The 25491-nt window shown below is 46.5% G+C and overlaps 1 protein-coding gene across 2 annotated transcripts in view; it reads left to right on the top strand.

Moving 5' to 3' along the window:
* Positions 1-25491, top strand: part of CDK5RAP2 (CDK5 regulatory subunit associated protein 2) — a 206328-nt gene that overhangs the window by 26588 nt on the left and 154249 nt on the right. For both annotated transcript variants that reach the window (XM_075560408.1, XM_075560407.1), the window contains exons 4-7: positions 8827-8937; positions 12344-12420; positions 17502-17625; positions 21409-21563. In XM_075560408.1, the coding sequence (XP_075416523.1) occupies positions 8827-8937; positions 12344-12420; positions 17502-17625; positions 21409-21563 (467 nt within the window). The remainder of the gene's footprint in view (positions 1-8826; positions 8938-12343; positions 12421-17501; positions 17626-21408; positions 21564-25491) is intronic.

Below are 25491 nucleotides of genomic sequence, written 5' to 3'. Positions count from 1 at the left end.
CTTTCCTTCTGTCGACAGTGTTCTCACAGGCTGGGGAGCTTCCAAGAATTAAAAGAAGTGCTAGTGGCCTAGCGATCTGTTTATTGAGGGCTTGACTTAACAAATGGGCTACTTTTTAAAGCCATGTGCATTTACCGCTTCAACTCAGAGAGTTGTTAGCCTACTGTGGCTCAGAGATGTGACGACATCATTTCCCCAGGATGCCACCATCACATGCGGTAGCTCCGGGGGGTCAGTCCCTCTCTGCTGAACCCAAAGCCCCTGCCCTTGCTTCGGCCCCTGGGATTGGAAGAGCTGGTGGGAGGAGGCTTTGAAACCCAAAGCCAGAGTGAGATGCTTTGCTTAGGTGTCAGTTGAGGCCAAGATGGCTAGAGTTGCCCTGGTTTTTGTTTTCTTTTTAAAGTGTTTCGTTTTCATTCTTTCCTGGTGGAGCGCTAGGCGTGGCTGAGTGTTTCAGAGGGCGTGGGGGTGCAGGGAGCCAGAATGACTGGCTCCTGTCCCCCTGCAGTGTCAGAAAGTGTCATCCCCTAGCCCATCCGGTCCCTTCCACAACACTTGGGTCCCAAAGCCTGGCACAGGGCAGTTACAGCCCGCGCTCTGGCTTACTTTCCAGCATTACATTTCTAAATCGCATTTGGCCGGTTTTATATTGGGGTTGTTTATTTCTCCCATCTGGTAAGCTGGTTCCAAGTTTTCCAGCTTCTCAATCTTTTGGGGTCTTGAACTTGTTTCTCTTAAGGGAAAAGGGCAAATGAGGCAAACATCCCTATGTTTTAAGTTCTTATGCTGTGCTAAGCACAGAGTAAACATTCTAATTACTTAATTTATTTAATACTGATAATAGCTTTGTGTGATAGGGATGATAATATCATTTTTAAAATCATTTTGTTGGGGGCTCATACAATTCTTATCATAATCAATACATACATCAATTGCCTAAAGCACATTTGTACATTTGTTGTCGTCATCATTGTCAAAACATTTGCTCTCCACGTAAGCCCCTGGCATCAGCTCCTCATTTCCCCCCCTCCCTTCCCACTTCCCCTCCCTCATGAACCTTGATAATTTATAAATTATTATTTTGTCATACCTTACACTGTCCGAGGTCTCCCCTTACCCACTCCTCCTTTGTCCGCCCCCCAGGGAGGAAGTTCTATGTAGATCCTTATAATCGGTTCCCCCTCTCTACCCCACCCTCCGTTGACCCTCCCCATATGACTACTCACAGCAGTGGTCCTGAAGGGATCATCCATCCCGGATTCCCTGTGTTTCCAGTTCCTATCTGTACCAGTGGACATTCTCTGGTCTAGCCAGATTTATAAGGTAGAATTGGGATCATGATAGTGGATAGGAAGGAAGCATTTAGGAACTAGAGGAAAGTTGTATGTTTCATTGTTGCTACACTGCATCCTGACTGGCTCGTCTCCTCCCCATGACCTTTCCGCAAGGTAATGTCCAGTTGCCTACGAATGGGCTTTGGGTCCCCACTCCGCACTCCCCCTCATTCACAATGATATGATTTTTTGTTCTTTGATGCTTGATACCTCATCCTTCCACACCTTCCATGTGGGCTTTGTTGCTTCTGAGCTAGATGGCCACTTATTTACCTTCAAGTCTTTAAGATCGTAGACGCTATATCTTGTGATAGCTGGGCTCCATCAGCTTTCTTCACCACATTTTCCTGTGCACCCCTTTGTCTTCAGTGATCTTATCTAGGAGGTAAGCACACAATGATATGATTTTTTGTTCTTTGATGCCTGATAACTGATCCCTCTGGCACCTTGTGATCACACAGGCTGGTGTGCTTCTTCCATGTGGGTTTTGTTGCTTCTGAGCTAGATGGCCTCTTGTTTACCTTCAAGTTTTTAAGACCCTAGATGCTATACCTTTTGATAGCCGGGCTCCATCAGTTTTCTTCACCACATTTGCTTATGCACCTGCTTTGTCTTCAGCGATCAGCGATCGTGTTGGGAAAGTGAGCATCATGGAATGCCAGTTTAATAGAACAAAGTATTCTTGCATTGAGGGAGTACTTTAGTGGAGGCCCAATGTTCATCTGCTACCTTAATACTAAACCTATACATATATGCACATAGATCTGTTTCCTCACCCTCATATATAAATATATTTACATATGTACATGCCCCCATTTAGACCTCTATAAATGCCCTTTTCCTCCTAGCTCTTTCCTCTATTTCCTTTGACTTTCCTCTTGTCCCACTATCATGCTCAGTCTTCATTTGGGTTTCAGTAATTCCTCTTGGTTACATTACCCTTGATCACGCCCTACCAGGCCTCCTACACCCTCCTCACCACCGATTTGTATTACTTGTTAGTCCCTTGTCCCTGGGTTTGTTAACACCACTTCCTTTCCCCGCACCTCCTCCTCTCCCATGTACTCCCAGAACTATCGGTCCTGTGGTTTTCTCCCCCAGCTTGTTCATTCAGCCTATCTTATTTAGACAGACCTGTGAAGATAATAACATGCACAAAAACAAGACAGAGTAAAACCAAGCAACAAAAGAAAACAAAACAACAGCAACAAAAAGCCAATGACAAAAATAAAACAAAAAAGCCCACAACACAACAAGAAAGAAAAGCTTGTTTTTAGTTCAGGGACTATTTGTTGACCTTTAGGAGTGTTTTTCAGTTGAGTCTGATGGGGTGCCAAGACCTGGCCCTAAAGTCTATTTTTGGTATTTCCTGGGGACTTCATCGCACTGTTGCCCTTGCTGTTCTGTTGTACGTCCTTAGTGTTTTGCCTCGGTGTGGTGGGATCAGACCAGGTGCAATTTCCACACTGTGTCTCCAGTGTTGTCCCCTGTAGGGCTATGGGTCAGTGAGGGATGTTTTATCTCATAGTGGGGCCGCCCACGTGGTCTTCTCTGTGGATTGGCTGCTCTGAGTGGGAATATTGTCTTCAGGGATTGGTGGGCCAGGAAGTGCTCCACTCTCTCTTCCTCCCCCTTCATTTGCTCCCGTGTGCTCTGATCAGACATGTCCCTCTCCCTGAACTGCAGCTTCAGTGCTGTCCTCTGAAGTAAATTCTTCTGGGGGGAAGGGCAGCTGTCCATGTAGTTGGGTTGGGACGAGCCCCTCAGACGATAATGTCATTTTTATAGAGAAGGGAGCCACGACAGAAGATGGCTTTGAGTAAGGTCATCCAGCTCATCAGTGTCATCTGGATTGTAGTCATTCTCGAACAAGTGTTGGCTGAGAGTGCTCCAGATACTGTGCTGAACCTTGGAGGGAACAGACTGCTCTGTGATTGGGGCAGAATAGGGCTGTGATGCGGTGGGAGAGGTGGCCAGGAGCCAATCACAGAGCTTTGTGGGCCATGGTTGGGGGTTCTGAGAGGGATGGAGACAGTGGGGGATTTTAAGCAGGGTGGTGAACCAGACCTGTCTGACTGGAGCTGTGGGGCTTCCATTATATCACACCACCTGGAAGGGGGCCTTCAATGTGCACAGCCTTGTCTGTCCATCCTTGTAGCTATCTTGGGTGCAGACAGGAATGCACCTGGTAGCTGTGGCTTGGGTCTCTTAGAGATGGTTAGGTAGAAAGGCAATAACCAGCTGCCTACCATGCAGAGTGCTGATTGCTCTGATGAGGGAAGTAGAGGGTGTGTGGAAGCATTTAGAGGAGACCCCAGCTCGACCCCATAGGGTTAGCCAGAGCAAACAGAGAACCAGGCTGCCCATTTTGTGGAAAAAAGGGTGCTTGTCTTTCATTTTATTCATTTGGGCCGCTCTGTGTTGGCAGTGACCTTTTTTTTTTTTAATTTAAATTTTTGTAGCTATAAATAGGCTGGGTATTCTTCCAAATGTTGCTAAGAATTTTAGCAGTGTATACAATGTGGGGGCATTCTAAGCAGACCTCCATCAATATTTTATTAGTAGCTGAGTAATAGATTAAGGCTTCTCTTTATAGGAAGCATCTGGTAGGGGTGGACTTTTTGTGTTTGGATTAATGTTTTATGTGCTATTTCCTTAAAACATTTAAAAGGAGGCTTTAATGAACCTACCAATCATTTGTGCTGTTTTTATTAGCCACAGACTTGTGACCCAAGGTGTTAACAAGAGGGCCAGGGGCAGACAGTTTCATGTAGTCTGTGTGTAGCAGTTTCTTTTCTCTAGGCACGAAAGTACATTTATTAAAAAGTATTATATGCACCTTAAAGCATTTTTTGAAAAGCATCGAGGAAAAAATGGTGTGTAATCCTGTGAGAATGTGTGTGTGTGTGTGTGAAGTTTGAGACTGTGCAACCACCTATGTCTTCATTCAGAATACAGAATAGTCCATAACTCCAAAATCACCCCTCACATGCTTCATGGTCAAGCCCTCCCCAGTTTAAACCTCCAGCAGCCATTTCTCTGTTCTCTGCTCCTGTAACTCGTCTCTTTCACGCAGTAGCATGCCGTGGAAGCTCATTCATGTTTTGCTGTATGTTGGTAGTTGTTGAATGCTATTCCGTCATGCGAATGTACCGCTGTTTATCCATTCATCCTCTGGAGGACATTTACATTCTTCCCAGATTTTGATGATTTTTAGTAAAGCTGCAGTAAAGATTTGGGTGCAGGTTTTGGTGTGAGCATACTAAGGGGTAGAGTGGTCTAGACATGTGGAAAACGGTATGAACTGGTGAACTGTTAGGCAGCCCAGCTCTGCCGTTCTCACTCACACGCAGTCTATGAGAGGTCATTTGCCACATCGTCACCATTTGGCATGGTCAGTTTGTTTGTTAGTTATTGTTTATTTTGCTAAAACCTTTTCTGTAAGTGTACAGGAGTCTTTGGTGGTTTCAGTGCATGCATTTCTGCAACAGTGAAAGGGAATGCACATCTTGTTGCTTATTTGTCGTCTTCTAGGGTCAGGTTTTCTGTCCAAATCTTTTACCCATTAAAAAAAATTAGGGGTGGGGCGGTGGTTTTCTTCGAGGTAAGTTTTGGGAGGTATTTACATAGTCTGAGTACAAGTCTTGTGTTGGATATGTGATTTGCAAATACTTCTCTCCTGTCTTGCTTCAACACTATTTTTCTTAGAGCACATGTTTTTAATTTTGATGAAGTGTAATTTATGAACTTGTCTCTCCTCACTGCCACCCTTGTAATGGGTCATGTCGTGATGTTGTGTTTAAGAACTCTGCCTCGCGCTGAAGGTTTTCTCCCGTGTATTCTTGGTACAGGTAGTGTTATGTTTTACATTTAGATATAGTGATCTCATTTGAGTTAACCTTTAAGATATGAGGTTTAGATCAAGGTTCATTTTTTCCCAGGTGAATGTCCAGTTGATCGACTACTATGAAAGACTGTTCTTCATTAAATTCTCTCAGCACCTTTGTCCAAATCAGTTGACTTGGTTTGTGTGGGGGTGCTTCCAGACTGTCTGTGCTGGTGATCTCTGGGTCTGTCCCTTCACCAGGAGCACAATCACCGTTAACATTTGCAAATTGATTAGTGTGCATTTTCCAACTTGTATTTATCTTTTTCAAAATTGTTTTGGTAAAAAAATGACTTCGATATTGGGTCACCTCTTGAATAACATAGTTTTGATTGTGAAAACCTGTGAGACCCAGAGCTCCACAGGACTCCCTTGTTTTCTCGGTCACACAAGTTTCCCGCCTTGCAGAGGAGGGTGCCATCTTTACCAATTTTCTATGCTTTCTATTAATGAGAAATATTGTGAGTCTGCCTTCTTTGACTTTGAGATCCGCCTTAAATAAGTCTTAGGTTTCTCAGATTTCACTGTAGAGGTACTAGGAAATGACTTTTTTGATTCGGCTAGTATCTTTTCCAAGGGTGAATTAAGGAGAAGTTTGCTGGACAAACTAAAGGAGAAAATCAGGTATTTTCTATTAGGCAGAGAAGGTTAGTGGAAAGCTCAGTCATTGGAGTTAGACATGGCAGGATATGAATGAGCCTTACTAACTCTTCTACTATGGGTGTGACTTTTAATTTTTGTGCATTAATATTGGTAATTGTTTTGTCATATTGTATGAAAGTTGCAAACTTGTATAGCAACACTTAGCTCAGTCCCCGTTATGTCACATGCGTTCAGTCAATATCAGTTGTCTTAATCTGCTCTTCTTAAGCATTTTATTTTGAAATGATTGAAACCTTTGGGAAAACTGCATAGCAAACAACATGCATTATTTTAAAAAATATTTTAAGAGGATTTTAGTGACATTAAATCCAAATATACAATTCAGTATTTTAAACATATTTAAAGGAGTTGTGTAGTCATCACCACAGTCAATTTTAGAACATTTTCTCCTATTTTGTGCTCATGATTAGCTCCCCACTTCCCCCAACCTCCCCTGCTATAACTCCAAGAAACTTAATCCAGTTACTGAATCTATTGATTCATCTTGATTTCATATAAAGAAAAACATTACAAAAACAAACAGCAACAAAATAAGACCCCCCAAAAACCCAACAGAAAACAGAAAAACCTCAGTTGAAAAGGTAACAGAAAAGAATTAAAACTAGACAGATTTAAAATGGGTCAAAAGAGAGAACCAGTGATAATTGCTAAATTTTAACCTAACTACATGCAGCTGCATCAGTCCACTTTCCAGTGCCCTCTGTCTGATAGCAGGACTCTTCTCATCCTTGCTCCGGGGTCAGTGGGCATTCACCAGAGGCTTAATCCAAGTGGGGACCTTATCAACAGGTTTTGGGCTTCCTCTGCATTGAGTAGGGCTATGTTATAAGAGCTACTGTAATTGTTCTTAGGTTTAGGACTACAATTAAGTCAATGTGAGCTCACAATCCATTCATTTATTTATGGCAGTGGTTCTCAACCTTCCTAATGCTGCGACTCTTTCATACAGTTCCTCATTTGGTGGTGACCCCAACCATAACATTATTTTTGTTGCTACTTCATAATTGTCATTTTGCTACTGTGATGAATCATCATGTAAATATCTGATATGCAGGATGTATTTTCATTGTTTCAAAGTGAACATAATTAAAGCATAGCGATTAATCACAGAACAATATGTAATATATAGTGAAATATTTATTACTAATGGCAAACAAATGAAACTGTGTCTTGAAGTATGGTGTGTGCTACAGCATGGGTAGCAGTCTTCATGCCGGGTACTCGGATGTGGGCGCATCTGCATGTGGGCGGACTCGCCTGGGGACGGATAGAGGAGCGCTGTCTCAGTTCCTATGTTTTCCGATGGTCTTAGTGAAAAGGCCATTCGACCCCCAAAAGGGTTGTGACTTCAAGGTTGAGAACCACTGTTTTATAACATCATATCACTATTATATAACATAAAAGTACTAATCAAATTGCCCTAATTATCTCTACTTAGCTATTTTTAAAAAACCAAGATGAAACACTCCCTAGCTCTTTTTTGCACTTTTCCTGCTATTAAAATTATTTGTTAATCATTTTATTGGGGGCTCGTTCAACTCCTATCACAATCCATCCATCCGTTCATTGTTATTAAGGTTTTTGAGGGGAGAATGTACAGCCTCCACTTTGGATCTGTCTGCTTCCTCCTGATTGGATGCAGGTTAAACCTTTCATAGGGGAATGTTCCTTGCAGGACTTCAGTTCATGAGACACGCGATGCTAGTTTGTCCTGTCATTGGTGACGTTAAATCCGTTATCTTGAGGAGAGGTGGGGGCTCCTGCAAGTCTGAATTGTGGAGGTACTTTTTTCCTTTTGTCGTTTCCAAGCCATCGATGGGGCCCTAAACTGAGACTGTCCGGATGCTGTGTGCGTTCTCCATGGTCCTCGAACCACTTCCTGTAGCCTCGCTGATGCGTTAAACTGAAGTCAATTGTTCAGATCGAGGCTGTGCAATGGGGACTTTCTGTTGTTCTCTGGGCATCCTGGTAAATGTAGTGGTTAAAACACACAGCTGCTAACTGAATGGTCAGTGCTGTGAATGCACCAAGTGCTCCGTGGGAGATAGATGTGCAAGCAGTCTGCTTCCGGAGAGATTGCAGCCTTTGGAACACTGTGGGGCAGTTTTGTTTGCCCTGCAGGGTCTTCCTGAGTCAGAATTGACTTGAGCCTGATTGTCAGCGACTTTTGAGTTTCTTATTATTTTAAAAGATCCCTGGTGGTGCGGTGGTTAAAGGCTTGGCTGGTAACGGAGAGGTTAGCAGTTTGAACCCACCAGTGACTCCATGAGCGACGAGACCTGGTGGTCTGCTCTCATCAGGATGACAGTCCCGGAAATGCCACGGCGCAGTGTTCCGTGTTCTGTAAGGTTACAGATGGCTTGGAATCGGCTTGATGGAAAACAATAACAACAACATTATTCTTTTACTTTTATTGACTTGATTTCTTTCTTTTTTTTTTTGACTTGATTTCTTTTGTAACAAAACATCCCCTTTTCCTTTCCTGTTTACTTAGCAATGCGAATTCTTTTTTTGTTTCCTTTTTTGATCCCATTCTTTTAAAAATAATTTTATTGGGGGTTGATACAGCTTTTATCACAATCCATCCATCCATCCATTTGTCAAGCACATTTGTGCATTTGTTGCCATCATCATTCTCAAAACATTTGCTTTCTACTTGAGCCCTTGGTGTCAGCTCCTTCTTTTCCCCTCCCTCCCTGCCACTGCACCCCCCCCCCATGAATTCTTTCTTGTTTTTCCCAGTCATCATTCATTTTGATGCTAAAAATTGCCCCAAATTTGTTTAGAGAAAACCACTCATCAGTGTCTTGGGGTTGGTACCATTTCAACAAAGAGAAGCTTCCTCTGAGATTTACTCTTCGAGTCCCTCTGGATCCCTCCGAGCTGGGGACCCTCTGCTGGACTCCACTGGCTTTAGCTAACCCTCCTGTGCTTCTGTTCCAGCAAATCACGGAATTGAAGAAAGAAAACTTTAACCTAAAACTGCGCATATATTTCCTCGAGGAAAGGATGCAGCAGGAGTTTGATGGCCCCATGGAGCATGTCTATAAAACGGTGAGTGGGCGACCCACTGCTCGCTGCGGCTCGTGGGTTCTTCCTCCGAGAGCTCCCCAGCAGCACAGTGACGGGATCCGCGTGGACAGGTAGGGGTGCTCCCATTTCCGGGAGCCGCTCTCAGGGAGCGTGGCGACACTGGGGTGACCTGAGTATAAGCGAGGGGGCACAATGCTAGCCTTAAGGAGTCATGCTCGCTCTCTTGCTCCCGCTTTAAAATCTGTATTCTAAGTTAGCCACTTCTGCCTCAGTATCTTTCTTGGGCCAGTGACTGATTGCTAGGAAAAATATAGTGGAATGTCAGGGTGGCTTTGGAATCGGCTCCTGAGGTCACTGACTAAGCTCTCCAACTTAAAGCAGGTCATTTCACTCCTCTGGGCTCCTTTGAGTCAAGGGACAGTCGTTACTTCATAGGGTTGTTTGTGTGATTAAGATGAACGACAGATGCAGAGCCCCCTCCCCACCAGCACGCAGTCAATGCTTCACAGTTATCTCCATCGCCTCACTGAGGCTGTCTTTGGCAGCCCAAAGTGAAGATGGTCAGTTTTCCTGTGATGTGACTCTTGTGCATTCGTTGAGGGTTGCTTCTAACTGTCCAACAAAAAATCTATTCCCTTCTGATGTCTTGACCTGGAGGTTTCTGCCTGACAGCAAGCCTGGGTTCTGAAAGTTGAAAAAAGAACTTGGCTTTCTAGGGCAGACATGAATGCAAACAACAGTTCGGTGCCCGTTTCTTAGCTTTGTCCAGCAGATTAGCCCTTGGTCTGGGAATGATTCCGTCTTTTCTGAAGTTTGCACATGTGGGAACTTCTGAAGGAGGAGAGAGAACTCTGTGAGTTTCAGCAGATGAACTTCAGTTGACTTGTTTTGAAGGGGGATTGCTCTCTGCTTCTGAGCCTTTCAAGAACTGAAAAGCTCCCTTGTCCCTGAGACGCGCCCCCCCGCCCCCGCCCGCCTGCAGTGTGTGGGTGGAAAGATAACGAGGGTGTCCCCTTTCTGGACAGGCTTGGAGATGCCATCAAAATTGTGAAGCAGTACCAATAGCCCGCAGTATTTGGGATGTGAATATGGGGACAGGTAGCTCCGAGCTTGTGTCAGGCCCCCTGTTCTCGCCATTTGCACGCCCCTTTGCTTATTTTAATTCTCAAAACAGCCCTGGGTAGGGAGATGTCGTCATCTTCCAGGAGCGAAACTGCGGCACAGGGAAGGGCAGTCACTAGTTTGATGCCACTTGGCGAGTGTCCAAGGCGCGCTTTGAAACTGGCCCTGCCCCGGCACAGCACCACGATGATCCGGCTCTTCTTCCCCGTCCACTACATGAGCTCACTTAGTTGCATTTCTTTTACAGTTTGTGATTCTGGGGAGGGGCACGTAGTGTATAAAGCATACACTGGAAGAGACTCTTCCACCCTTGTCCCCTTTCCCCCCAGAACTAATGAACGGTGCTCATCCTTTATGCAGAGAAATGTTATGAACACGCAGAACAGGCATGTGTATGTGTGTAAACCTTGTTTTTCAAAAACCCTAAGTGTAAGCATGTTATTATTCACTTCTGCATCATGCATTTTTCATCTAAAAATACATCTTTTCCCCCTCCCCCAGAACCGTTTTATTGGGAGCTAATAAAGATATGCTGAGACTATATCCTGCATGTCTGTTCTTACTAGTTTGAGAACTCTCTCATTCTGTTTGTATAGCTACGTCATACTCCATTTTGTCCTTGGAAGGCATCCAGGGTTCTTATTTGGAATTGATGCTCTGCATGTATGAAAGCTTATAGCTTGAGACACTTGAGTTGAGAAAGAGTCTGGGTGCATTAGCTAGTTGGCTTTATCCGAAAGCAACATACTCAGAGTCCATCAGCAGAGGCCTAGGAAGCTGCCGCCCTCTGACAGCGGGAAGCACGTCGCCGCTGTGTGCAGTGTCTTTGCAGTGTTCCCAAGTCCCTGGTTGATGACATTGTGCATTGCCACCGAGCGTCCTTCATGCAGAGACGTCCCTTCTAGAAAACACTTGTGCTCAGAGCTGCGGTCTTCAGTTCCCGCGGTGTGACAACTGCTGCGTCCTGGACACTTGCCCTTGGCTCCCTCCTTCAGCCGGGACGTCACCCATGCGGGCGCACTGGGTGTTTTCCGTTTGCTAGTAGAGGACTGCCAGGAGAGCACTGTTCCTTGCCCCCCCCCCCCCCCCCCCCCCCGTGTTCCGGAGCACACGTCCAGGGTCTTTTGTGGCGCCTGCACAAACAGGATCTGTGCCTGTCTTGTCTGGCGCCGGCACCGGGTCCTCAGTGCGTACCTCGCACTGTGCCTGGCGTGTCGTGGGCACTTGGTGGAAACTGTCTGTGAAGTCAAGGAGTGACTACGGTAGCCAGCTGCTAGGAGTTGATCTCCCATCCTTTTGCTCTGGAAGCCCAGCACCTCCCTGTCACAGCTGTTCTTCTCAGCCCCGGGAGTCATCCCCCAGGCCTGCCTGGCACAATAAACTCGGCCTCTCCTCTTGCAGAGTTTACTTTGAAGAATTTGGGGGCGTGAATATTGTTTCCCTTTAAACTGACACAGATGCATTATGGAGGAGGATGTAACACGGATGTAAATTAGGGAAGTAAAACAGGAGCCATGTCTGACTGAAGAATCTCCACGTTAGGGCAGTCCTGTGCAAAGTATGCCCCCAGACCCCTTGTCTCTGCTGCAGAGCCCTGCTGCAGGCTCTGTCTGGGTACATTTGTGGACCCATTTAGAAGCCACCACTGACTGCTCTTCTGTCCCAGGCTGCCATCCAGTTGCCAAAGAAGTGGGCTTTCAAGGCTGCCATGAGTTGCTAGCCTCAGGCCGGGCACCTCCCTTTGTTCCAGTCAATCAGAAGGGAAGTAGTTGGTTGTGGTGCCTGAGGTCCAGCTTGCCCTATGGGGTTGTGGCTTTTGTACGGCATTCCCGGAAATTGCACCCCAAGCGAGACTGGCCACCACGTGTTTCTTTTTTTGTAAGCAGTAGCGTGCTCCCACGGCACCTACCGCCACGTGAATGATTGTAAACCACCAGAAGTAATTGCCGTGGAATGGGAAAAGCAAACTGCAGAATTACTTACCAATTTGCTTGGCGGAGGGCAAACAATTTTTAAATCAGTCTCACTTGTATGACATTTATGCCTTGATGTTTGAGTGCTCTAGCTGTTAGAAGCTTAGACCATTTACATAATTGTTGCAAACCTTGAGACATCCAGGGTTTTCTTTTGAGATCCCCAGTGTTCAAGAATCCCCTTTCCCTGTGCCCTGAGGCTAACAAGGTTCCGACTCTCACTCTGCGTCTTGGAAGCCAGTCCGGGAGAGAGCTGTTTCCCCCACTCAATCACGCTCCCCAGTCACATGCTCCTGTGTTTCTCACCCTTTTCTTTTCTTTCCTACTGGAAGAACATTGAGCTCAAGGTGGAAGTTGAAAGTCTGAAGCGGGAGCTGCAGGAGCGAGAGCAGCTGCTCATCAAAGCCTCGTGAGTACCCGCCATCCCGGGCCTGTCAGGGAAGCCTCTGGATACCCCCCATCCCCCCCCACCCCTCCCGCGGGGTCGGTAACAGACCTCTGTGCCTTCCTCCGCACAGCTGTTTATCTGAGGGCACGGCACCCAAGTCAGTTTGGGTTTTTATTTAAGGACTTAATTGTCAGTCAACTTTTAAATTAAATACTTAAAATGAATCGGTCTTAGAGACACAGTGTGATAAACTTTCATAAAATGAGCAGGCCGTTCAGATTTGGAAGAAGAACGTTACCCACCTCTCAGAAGCTCCCCCTCATGCTTCCAGAGCCTTCCCTTCTCCTTCGCACCGCGGCCACCACGGGTTCGTTTTGCCTGTTTGGGAACTTCACGTGGGGGGTCCTCTCTCCTCAGCAATGCGTTCCTGAGAGGCACCCATGTTGCTCTGTGCACCCAGAGTTCACTGCCTTCTCGTGCTGCAAAAGCCCTCGCAGGCTCCCAGCGGGGTGCCCGGTGGGCCTGCACCCTGCCTGGCTCATTTGTTTTATGTACCAGACTCCTTCATAACATTTTGCTCCTAGAGGGCTTGGTGCTGTTGCTTGGAACCACATGAAAACTATGATTCTTTATTAATTAGTTCAATGTTAGTGGCGTATTTATTGACCAGCAAGCAGAGTTCTGCAACTAGAACTGATGAGTCATTTGGTAGTCATTCATTCATTCATAAACATCTATTGCGTGTTTACTTGTGCCATGGACTCAGGAGGTGAGGGAGCTTGTCCCTTTCCTCCGAGAGCTCATCAGAGGCTGGTGAACTGTCCCGCACACCTGTAAACTGTCGTGGAGGTCCTGTGATAGGTGACCTTGTAAGTAAAGAGGCTGAGTTTTGCTTGGTGAGAGTGGAATAAGACTTCCCAAGGATCTCTTCTCTCGGGGAACAGTCTGTGATTCTTATCAGAAGGGAGGGGGCCATACTTAGGGTGGGGTGGACAATAGGGTCTGATTGCTCCCTGATAGACAGCCCTTAGGCAGACAACCTTTAAGCGTATAGTAAGCAACCATGGGCTTGAGAGGCATCTTCAGATTGGTGTCATTACAGGGGACATTGTGCGGGATAACATTCAGTTAGGAGACTGGGACTGGGAGTCATCTCCAACTCATGCACGTGGAGACCTTTTTCTACCAGAGCCTTCCTCCCTGGCTCTGAATTATGAGCGGAGAGAATTGTCCACATACACTCACTCCTGGTTCTCAGTTTCCCACCATGGAGGTGAGTAGATGGAGTACACAGACATTACATACAAAGCACCAGGAACTCGGTGAAGGGAGAGAAAGGAGATGCCATACGTGACTCCTAGGCTTGAGGGTGAAGATCTTGGAGATCATTAGGAATGTCGAGTCTCTCCACCTCTTTATCCTAAACCCAAAATGTTCCTAGACCTGTGCTCTGGCCTTGTCCTGGCACCTCTTCCCTTTCCCCTTCCAGCCAAAATGCCTTTCCTATGACCTACCCTCTCCTGCAGGCTCCTACTGAATTTCCCGTGGTTTCCTCTAGCCCACGTCCATCTCTTCACAGCGCATTGTGATGGCGTGTAATGACAGCCACACACTTGTGCACTTTCCAGTCTCTGAACCGCTTTACTTGTAAAAGAAGCCCCACCATCACCCAGGGAGATAGACAAATCCCATGGGGTTATTCTTATTTTTTAGAGCAGATCCTTTCAGCCTGGAGAAGAGAAGGGCCAGCCAGAAAGCTGCAGGGCTGAGATTGGAACTCAAGTCTCTGATTTCTAGTCCAGTCTTAGCACTTTGTTACATATTACTTTCATGGGTGTGATTCTCATTTCTCCAACATGACTATAAGTCTCTCAAGGCCAAGATGCATAGCGTCTGGCACTGGGTCTGACTCTGTGGCCTCTTGGTTTTGGTTTCCATCTGTTAGAAGGCATTTCAGGGCCAGTATGTGGATTTCTTAACATAGAAATTGCTACCAAGTCAAGTCTGACTCATAGTGACCCAGCGGGACGGAGTCGTCAGCACATGCACAGTGGCTACCACATGCCTGCTAAATGGGCCTTTCCCTCTGCCCTTAGCTGCTTAGGGCGACCTAAGGCTATAGGTGTGGCAAATACTTGATGGAAAATGCCTTTAGAAATGCGATGCCCTCAAGATCCACTTCTAGTTCAGTGGTTTCTGGGGGCGGGGTGGGGTGAAGGAGTGGAAAAGAAGCATCTTAGTACAGGGGAAGCCCCTGCCTTTGAATAATGGTGATTGGAATGGAAAGAATCAAGAACAAAACTTGTAGGGCTAAAAGGAGTGGTAAGGGTTGTGTTCCAGAACGCGCTTGTACTGGGTGGGAAGTCCCATTAGCCCAGTTTCTTTCGGCCTTTCCAGGCCTGCTAGTCTGTTGGCCAGCTCAGGTCCCACAAGGACAGAATGGTTAAAGGACTGACGCTGCTTGGCTTGGCCTGTAACATCTTTTACTGCGTTTGATCTTTGTAAGAACTTTGTGAGGCACCAGTATTCCCATTTCACTGAAGTGAAAACTGAGGCTCACGGGAGTGGGCAACTTGCTCAAGCTGATAAAGAGCTGGGGCTGGACCCTGGCCTAATCTTGTTCGAGGCCCTACTCTGCCATGCTGTGACGTAAACATATACGATTCCTGGCTTTCTGTGGTTGTATTTATCAGTTACCATAAGGGGGTGTGAAAAACAAAAGCAGCCATTGTTGTGAATAAATTTTATCTCTGTGGCTTTGAAACACAAACAAAAATAATAATTCCATTAGGAGAGGAAAATCGCACCATACTGCTGAGTATAAATTTTATTGCTACAGGAACTGCAAAATACAAAGATGATAAATGAAAAGTTGGAACATTTATTATTGGGAATATATTTTATCGGTATAACTAAAGCACAAACAAACTGAATCATACCAGTACTTGCTAAAAGTTGTAGCCAGTCTCTTGGCAGTGTACCTGACTCCCGCTGCAGCACAAAGGTGATGTCTGGGCAGCGAGCAGGAGGAGGCAGCATGTTTGCACCTCGGCTGCCTCTGAGGGCCGGGAAGTGGAGGTGAGCCACTGTGTAAAGAATGCGCGCCGACTCAGACGTTCAGAGCTGGCAAACAGCCTGGACCCACGATTCTGCCAGACACGCCCTGGAGGGGTGTATCACAGCAAGTTGCAGGCAGTACTGATTAAGGAATGAACTGACAGAGCCTGGACTGAGGGTCTGTAATAGCATCAGTCAGGAAGTGGCAGTGGTGGCCTGCTCAGCTCAGCCCAGCGCCCAGCGCCCAGCAAGGGGCAGAATGAAGCCACTGGCCAGCCTCACAGCAGGCCTCTGGCTGCTTGGACCCGGGAGGAGGCAGGGTTGTGGGGGCCCAGGGCTGGCTCCACGCGCATCAGCACACTTCAGTCTGAGAGGCAGTCTGTCCTCTCAGTCACCAGGTGAGGACACCAAGGTGGAAGAGGCATGTGTCGAGGCCGGGTACCTGAGCCAGAGTGACTCAGGACACCACACGTAGATCTGCCCAGAGCCGACTGATCATGGTTCTTGCCGATGGTTCACATGGAATTCCATGAGGGAGATTTCACGACACGGGGCATTTCTGGGTGCAAAGAAAAAGGATGTGAATAACGTCTTTATTTGCAGGCGACTCGTGTGTGCATCTCAGACAACCCACGTGGCCCTAGTCTAGACTTTGCATTGTTCTCAGGAAAATATGCGCGTGGCTTATACATGTGAATGTCTAATTACATGGCTCTTGGTTGGAAAAATAGGGTGTTGGGAAGCTGGTGGTGCAGAAATTTGTTCTGTGGCCGTTTTTTTCTGAGAAACCAGCGTTAGGGGGAGCCATTTCCTGGCTGATTCTATCTTTCGGAATCCTGCAGTCATTTTAGAAATCTGCTGGGAGCGGCTCAGAGTACGTGTCTCACGAATGCATGCTTGACACTGTTTTTCTTTCTTTGGGGAAAACCAGCATGAGCAGCTCCGGTGGCTGTGCTCTCACCTCTGAGTCTGCTGTGCCACCCGAGGCTGGAAGCTCTCCCATGGTGGCACCCCGCCAGGAACTCTGGCACTTGATGTTCGGGTGACCTTGGCGGTGAGCCGCTCTCCTGGGTGGTAGCCAGTGCTCCAGCGGAGGGAGGCATAGTGGTGGCAGAAGGTGGAAGTGCCCAGACCCCCTGGGTGCTACCTGTGCGCATGTTGGTGCGCTGCGCCTGCGCCCCCCTCTCCCTCACCACCGGCAATGCTTTTTGCTGGGAGCTTTCTGGGGGATCTGTCAAGTCTTACAAGCGCACTTACCTCTTGACCTGGCATTTCCATTTCTGGGAATGGATCCTAAGGCAATCACTGGATAATGTCCCTGCCAGGATGTTTTGTTTTTTCTCTCTCTAAATTATAGCCTTGCTTATAATAATGAACAGTGACACGAGCATTTATTGAGTGTTTATTGTCTGTATTAGGCACTTAGAGCTTCTTAAGCATTATCTGAGATGGGTAAAACCAGAAGCAATCTAAAGGTTTTCAGCAGGCCATTGGGTTAATGAATTAGCACGTATTTCTCATACAGTGGATTCCTACCTAGCCCTGTAAAGGGATGGATTAGATTGATACTTGCTGACACACAGGGATGTCTCTGGTGGTGGTGTGTCTGTGGTCACGCCTGTAGCAGAGACAGGAAGGGCCCCAAACATGACTGGGGCTGCAGTCTTCCCAGGAGCACAGCATCTTGTCCTTCCTCCTGTGGAGCACCTGGTGGGATCGAGCACGCTTCCCCATTGTGCTATCCGAATAAAACCCAATGACAGATGCACCTGGAATGCTCTGTTTCTGTAGACACTCTCTGGAAGGACGTATAGTAAAATGTTACCATGTGTATTTTTATGTAACAAGATTATGAATAGATTCTGTTGTCTTTTATCTTGGTTTTTGAACAGCAAAGGTTCATTTAAGAATAAATAACAACAGCCTATTAAATAAAATAACACTCCATAGGAGTACTGGCTGGCACACAATCGTCTCTGTGGGGCTGTTGACACTGCTGTCTGACTGTCCACATGTACCGTTTTTGTCTTTGCCTCTCTTTGCAGCAAAGCCGTTGAGAGCTTAGCCGAAGGGGGTGGCTCTGAAATCCAGCGGGTGAAAGAGGAGGCTCAGAAGAAGGTGCAGCAGGTGGAAGATCGCCTAACCAAGAGGATCCTCCTTTTAGAAGAGGCAAGTCTGGAGACCGCGAGGAACAATGCAGTACTAATCAGGGAGTAGCAATGGCGTGGGCGGGGTTTGGTTCCTTTTTTCATAAACGGGCTTTTAGCAGAACTCACAGCCTGGGTTCCAAGCTCCATTCTGGGCATGGTTCATGTGCGATTTGTAACTCTTAGGCCCTGCTAAGTGGCGGATTGTCCAGGTCCTGTCAAGGAGGAAACTGAGGTAAGGAAAGAAGTGCCCAACTGACAGCTGGACTGAGATCTGTGACTGCTGATTCCAGCCCCCGCTCTTTCAGGGCGCACCCTTCCCATTCAGGGATGATCTCATTGAGTCCTTGCACAGAACAGAAAACGGAGGCGCAGAAGAGGGGAACGACTTAGCGGCTGTCAGAGCCCCTGACTTACTAGCCATTGTTTGCCTATCCAAGGAGCCCTGGTGGGACAGTGGGTTAAGCATTAGATGTGGCCGTCTGCTTCTGTAAAGATGTAGAGCCTTGGAAACCCCATGAAGCAGTTCTCTCTGTCCTGTAGGGTGGCTCTGAGTTTACATCAGCTCGGTGGCCGTGGGTGTGGGACTTGGCTTGCCTACCCAACCCAAGCCCTTCCTCAGTATCCAGCCTCCACCCAAGTGTTCAACCAGTCATTAATAAACGCCTTTCCGCTCATTGGTCTTGGGGTTAGCGCCTTTCACTGCTTGTTCTCAGTTCTGTGTCTGCTCCACTTGTATTTGGAGTCAGGCTATTTCCTTGCTAAAAGAATCCTTTGTGTCTCCTAGGTGTTGAAAGGTTTCCTTCCGTTTCAGCTCAGCCCATACTAATAGCAGGACTGCTTCATTATAAGTTTGTTCTGATACAAGTTGAACAGCTCAGTTTATTTTTGTCTTTAGAGCTCAGTATTATTGACTTTTATTATTGGTATCTTTATAAATCTGATCTTTATTTCTCCTTGGGGGTAAGAAACCTTTCATGTAAACTTACAGGTCTGTTTTCATATATATGTAAAGATGCGTAAATCATAAACTTCTGCTCTGATGATGAAACAGAGTTGGGCGATGTTGGCCTGTGGGGAGTTGCAGCAATAGCTAGGTTCTGGATCTCTTGGATGATCCCTGGGAACGGGCATGGTGTCTCTAGTCAAGTACTGAGCGTCCCCGGGCTGTTTCTCTTCGTTTTTCCTGAACCTGCCATTGGGCTTTAGTGCAGCCCTTGTTTGAGCCCTTGTTTCCAAATGAAAACCCCTGGTTGAGTTTAGAAAACTTAATCTACATGGCGGTGTTTTGAACAGTAAATCCTAAAATCAAACTTCCATGAGTGAACATCTGAGAGTGATGACATTAGCACATCACACAGCGTAGCCAGCCCTCTGTGGTGTGTGCATTACTAATGACAGGGTGCTAAGGGAAAAAGAAGCCAGCCAACCCCACCTGGATGACCCTAAGTGTGGCTTGTTTTAATTTTGAATGTGCTGTGAATTAGGGTCAACTTATCGTTGATGCTTGTTCTACGTTATAATAAAGGAGCTTTCTTTATATCATCTTTGGTCTTGACCCAACCCTGAAAACATCTGTGGGTGGTGAGTAACTTTTGTGCTGTATTTTTCAGTCATGCCACTCTTCCTTCTGCCCCGTGTGGGGAAGGGGCTGTGTGTGGAAATTGGAAGTTCACTGGAGGAGACTCGCGGTCAGACAGGGTGAAGGACTTAGTATGGGTCAGTGGTTTTCAACCTTCCTAATGCCGCCACCTTTTAATACAGTTCCTCATGTTGTGGTGACCCCCAATCATAAAATTATTTTTGTTGCTACTTCATAACTGTCATTTTGTTACTCTTTTTTTTTCAGTTTGTCGAAATATTTTGTTGATCATTTTATTGGGGGCTCATACCACTCTTATCACAATCCATACATGTATCAACTGTGCAAAGCATATTTGTGCATTTGTTAGCCTCATCATTCTCAAAACATTTGCTCTCCAAATTTTGCTACTCTTATTAATCTGGCGACCCCTGTGAAAGGGGTCTTGACCCACAGGTTGAGAACTGCTAGTCTAGGTCATAATAGGTGGAGCTGGGGTCTGAATAAGAGTCTTTGGAGCCCCAATTCTTTCAGATTTTCAGTGAGAATGTGGTTGTGAGGCCTTTCAGAGACCTAATCTGTCGGGACATCATCCTTTCCCAGAAAATGCTTCCCAGGGTTTGGAGGGTGTCCGCAGGATAGCCCTGGGTCTGCGGTCTTGGATATGGCATGTGCGTGCCTTGAGTCTTTGTTTTTTCCTCTGTCTATAAAATAAGGATAGTAGTGTCTGTGAACAGTCGTGGTAACAGCAACAGCAGCAGCCAGCAAGTTATTGAGGACTTACCCTTCGTTGACTCCTTGTATACATTGACGTTGGTAGCTGACTCCTCCAGTAAACCTGCGCGGCGAAGCATTTTATCGTAGACTTTTAAAAGACCAAAAAGAAATACATGATAAAACAGGCCCAGAGTAGCTAAGTAACTGGCCCGAGGTCACATAGGCCAAGTAGTCCGGCTGAGGTGCCTGCATTCTTCACTGTTCTATAATCTCTCAGTAGATAACTCTTTCGGGTCAGGTGAGTATCAAGGTAATATAAATAAAGCTCCTTGCTCTGAGCCTGGCCTTTAGTCAGCCCCCAGTGAAGTGCAAGTTCGGATGTTTGTTGTCTCCAAATGTCGGGAGATGATTTCCCAGCTCCCACTGAGGTGGGCAAGCGAGCCTCTCGGGGAGATGGTGGTGGAGGAAATGCTGACGAGAAGAGAAAGGGCAGGCAGGAGGCTGCAGACATTGACCGTGCTTCTTATTAGGCAGCAGGCGGTTGGCAGTCTCCCAGGTGCTATTTGAGAGGATGGTGGTTCTCTTGTTGGATAGATTGCAAAGCTGGAGCTTGGGAGAGGTTCGGTGACTTACGTAATAGCATACAGCAACTGAATAGCAGAGTTGGGTTTTGAATCCATTTCAATTGGATGTTATTCTTGTGATGTAATTAGAGGCAGTTGGCTTGAGTAGTTGGAGATTCACATCTACTGCCAGGCCACTTGAAGGAGCCCTGATGACATAGTGGATTAAATTTTGGTACAGTCAGCGGTTCAAATCCACTAGCTGCTCTGTGGGACAAAGACGAGATTTTCTACTCCAATACCGATTTATAGTCTCAGAAACCCACAGAGGCAGTTCTACTCTGCCCTGTTGGCTCCCTGTGAGTGGGATTTGACTCAGTGGCAGTGAGTTTGGCTTTAGTTTGCCAAGCTACTTCCTTGAGCACCAGGGCCTTTGTCCCCTAGCTAGACACTGCCTCTGGTTCTTTGTAGCGCTTAGGAAGAACAGGGTTTTTACCCCCATTTTGGTGAAATAGAAAATGTTCTTTAGAATTGTGTAGTCATTATCTTAAAAAAAATAGTGAGGGGCAGTGGGCTGTGGGATAAATTTGTGTGAAGATTACGGCGAGTGTTCGGAATGTGTGCATGTTTAGGTCTTGAGAGGCACATTTCTCCTGTTCTCACTGCAGCTGTAAATATCGATCTGGTTTTTCAAAACCAGAAATAGAGTTCTTAGAGAGTTGAATCTTTCTCATTGGAAATGCCTATTACTCTTCAGGATACAAGAGGGGAAAATGGCTGGCAAATGTATTTATTACCGATTCTACCCATGTACAGACCAATTCAAGGCAGAGAAATGCGTTGGAGAAAAAGTCATAAATATTTATGTTTTAATCCAATTTCCTTTCAAAATATTCCCAATTGTACTGAAAAATTGCATCAAATGCATTTAATTTAACTCTAGGATGTGAAAGCCGCCCAAGCAGAACTGGAAACGGCCTTTACAGGAACAGAGAAGGAGAAGGCGCTTCGGGTGAGCTTGGAAACCAAGCTCGCAGAGATGAAGAAGATGCACGAGGGCGACAGGAAGATGGCTCTGGCCCTGGAGGAAAAAGACAGGTCTGAGTCTCTCTCCTGCGGGCGGTCCTCTGCCGTCTCTGCTGTTCTCCCGCTTGCCTTCCCTCCTCTCCTTGTGCTCCTCCAGTCACTCCCGGGAACCTCAGCCAACACAGCGAGGTCGAAAGCGAGGGTTAGATCGGTGTCACCGCACTGAGGTAGAATGGCGGCCCGAGGCCTGGGAGGCTTCCTGGGTAGAAATGCGTGCGGAAAATGCCCACCCGGGTCCTAAAGTGAGGGTGCCGTCTTGCTGGAAGCTTGCTGGTGGCCATGGCAAACGGGGAACAACATTCTTGATGGGCACAGGTTTCAGTGCTCAAAAGATCAAACACAGCAGTACCTCAAGCGCAGCCCAGTGTTCTTGGAATCCTCTTACGGACACTTTGAGTGACTGTATTCCCACAGTCAGTTCAAGTGAACTTGGCATGACCTCTTCTCCATCACCTCCTTCAGTTGTGATTTGGTGTTGTCGGGAATATGCACCCTTCAGCTGTTTCTACCCTGCAGTTTAGTGACTCCCGTTACGTTATGTGGCGTGTTTTCATTCTCCGGGTCCTCGGATCAAAGCCACCGTGATGGCAAAGTATTGTAGAGAGTTAAGTATTTGTTTACATAGCCATGAGACTGTGCTCGTGTTGTCCGTGCACTAGAGGATGGGCGCACGTTACAGGCAAGGACGAGGCCGTCTTGCGTGAGAGAGACGAATATATCGCTATGGCGGCTGTGTGGGAACCAGCGAGGGATGACTGCGGGGACCACAGGCTGTTTAACCCCCCAGCTCTTTCCACCTTTAGGCCACTGTGAATGTGCTACCGTCGTGAACACTGGTGTACAAATCTGTTGAGTTTCGGCTTTCAAGCCTTTTGGGTACAAGCCAGGAGTGGGATTGCTGGATCACATGCCTGTCCTCTGTTTGGGATTTTTGTTTTGAGGAGCTTCCCGGTTTCCACGATGTCTGTATCACTTTGCATTCTCACAATCAGTGAGTAAGTGTTCGAGTTTGCCCCCACCCTTGCCAACGTTTACTGTGCTCTGTCTTTTCCTTTATTTCATCTCAGTTATCCTAGTGGCCCCTTGGGTTAGGCACTGGGCTGCCATTGCAAGGCCAGTGATTTGACCCCAGCCGTTCCACAGGAGACACGTGTGCCTGTCTGCCCCATGGAGACCTCTGACCTCAAGCTCCACGTGGCTTGCTCTGAGTCTCCGTGGACTCGGTGGCAGTGAGTTTGGTGTTTGAATTTTGATGGCTAATGACATTGAGCATCTTTTCATGTGTTTGGTAGCTATTTGAATGTCCTCTTTGGTGAAGTGTCCACTCAAGTACTGTGCCCATTTAATGATTGGGTTATTTACCTTGATGCTGTTAGTTTGACAAGCTCAGAGTCATTTTGGTTACTAGATTCTTGAATCAGTTATATGATTTCTGTCTGTGTTTACTCAGGAACTACATTTTCACTTTTTTGATAACATTTTTTTGATGAATAAAGCTTTAACAAAGTCTCATTTAATTTGTTTTGTCTTTTGCGATTTGTGGTTTGTGCTATTAGATAACTCATTGTTGAAAGCAAGACATGACAGTGTTGCCTCTGCATGCTCCAGTTATTTAATGGTTTGAGTTTTAGCTTGCAAATTTATATCCCTAATTCACTTTGATCATCATCTTTTCATGTGGGCTAAGGTCCCAGACTAGGGCAAAACAAGGGACCCTAACAAGGTGGACCACATATGTACAGGGCTCTTTCATGTTCCTGGATTAAAGCTTATGTTATTTAACCCAGAGACATGAGTGGGACTGTATGGACCATCATGTCCTATCGAAACTTTTGTGAAAAACTGCTCAGGGGACAGATGAGGTTTTATTTTTTCATCATGAATGTTGTATTTTGAGGATCATGATGGCACAGTGCGTTATGAATTGGGCTGCTAACTGCAAGGACTGCAGTTCAAAGCTACCAACCGCTCTATAGGAGAAAGATGAGGCTTTCTTCTGGGAAGATCTACAGTCTCAGAAACCCACAGGGGCAGTTCTGGTCTGTGCTACAGTGTCACCAAGTGTTGATATCGACTCTAGAGCAGCGAGCTAGTTGTCTTGTTTTGACAGCCTCTTAATGAACATCTTTAAAGATTGGGTTAAAACCTAACCAGTTTTAACCAATGGAGAGCAACGATGATTTGGATTTTAGTACAACTTGTCCAAAGCCCAGCGGCCTGCTTTCTGATTCCTTACGTAGAGAATGCCGACTGTGGCTACTTCTTCTTGGTGGCTGCATTGGCGGGTCCACTATGTTTGTCCCACAACTATGTGTGTACCTCTTGGGGCCGGTTGTCCTGGCTCCCCAGCTGCTCTTGCCTTTACTTTTCTCCTCCTCCTACCTTGTGAGCTTTGAATCTGCTGCTTGTTTACAATCTGGCAAATCCAAGCGTTTAGCATTATGTGGAAGAGGAATAAACAGACCCTGAGCCAGTGTCTGCAGCCTCCCGTTTTGTAAGTACGATGGCTGTGGCGTGTGGGGGGGCTAGCATCGATGTGGTGCTCTGTCACCTTCGCTTTCATCTAGAAAGGTGAGCTTTTGGGCTTCGTAATCTCAGGATGAGGAGGGGTCCGGGAACTTCCAGTGAGGTGCAGGACCTGAGTAGGGTGAGGGAGTGAACCCTGGATTGGGACCGAGGGAGGTGGGTTACCTAGGCTTTGAGACTGTGCTTTTCCTTATGTCATGTCGAGGAAGAGACACCTGGAGCTGTGCCTTGTTGCTGCTGCCTCCCCTTCCGACACACCTTTTTTTTTGAGGACCATGTGTGGGGACTCTGGACTGTGAGAAATGAAAGAGCTTGGAGCTCGTCTCCACGGGAGTCGTTTCTGTTTTCCCTCGTGTCTGCCCCAAATCATCAGCGGGGAGTGCTTTGAGGAAGCTTTTTGGTTTGTCTTTTGTGGATGTAAGAAATGAAACCTGGGACCTTACAGACCCCTGCTGGTAAACTGGGTTAGAGAGCTCAGGGACTAGAATGTGTAGGGCAGCCACCAAAGAAGAAAAGGCAGTTTCTGGGGCCTGTTGAGGATGATGTGCAAGTATGGGAAGAGTCTCTGACATACAGACCTTTTGAGGATCTTGACAAATACTCACCAGTTAGGTGATTGGTTTCACTGGGTAGTACCACCACTGGTCTGTCAGTTTGTTGTACTGTGATGGCTTGTGCGTTGCTGTGATGCTGGAGTCTATGTCTCTGGTATTTCAAATACTAGTAGGATTACCCAAAGTGAACGGGTTTCAGCAGGGCTTCCAGACTAAGAAAAGACTGAAGAAGCAACAGGCTTCTGAAGAATTAGCTACTGAAAGAAAACCTTATGAATCTCAGTGAAACATTGCAAGATACTACAAACCTCATGACCAGCAGCAGAACATTGTCAGAGATAGTATAGGGCCAGAAGAGGAGTCCCTCTGGTCGGAAGGCACTCAAATATGACCGAGGAAGAGCTGCCTTCTCAAAGCAGCGTGAAGGTATCGGGGTCTGTATTTACTGAAGGGGCACAACTCAAAAGAAGAAATAGCTACAAACATCTATTAATTGGACCTTGGAATGTAAGAAGTAGGAGAATCGAAAGTCACGAAAAATGAAATGGAATGCATAAAGATCAATAGCATAGGCGTTAGTGAACTGAGATGGACTGGTATTAGCCATTGGGAATCAGACAATTGTGGTTGACGACGTCAGGAATGGCGGATTTAAGAGGAATGGCATCACGTTCATTGTCATAAAGGATATTTCAGGATCTATCTTGAAGTACAATGCTGTCTGTGATAAGATAATGTGTATCCCTCTACAAGGAAATCCGGTCAATACAACCTTTGTTCTAAAGTTTATACCAGCCACTAGCTAGCGATGCAGAAATTGAAGAATATTACCAAAGTCTTCAGTCTGAAATTGAACAACA

This window comes from Tenrec ecaudatus, chromosome 10 (assembly GCF_050624435.1).
Source record: "Tenrec ecaudatus isolate mTenEca1 chromosome 10, mTenEca1.hap1, whole genome shotgun sequence".
Lineage (NCBI taxonomy): Eukaryota > Metazoa > Chordata > Mammalia > Afrosoricida > Tenrecidae > Tenrec > Tenrec ecaudatus.
This window is presented reverse-complemented; position numbering and strand designations above follow the sequence as displayed.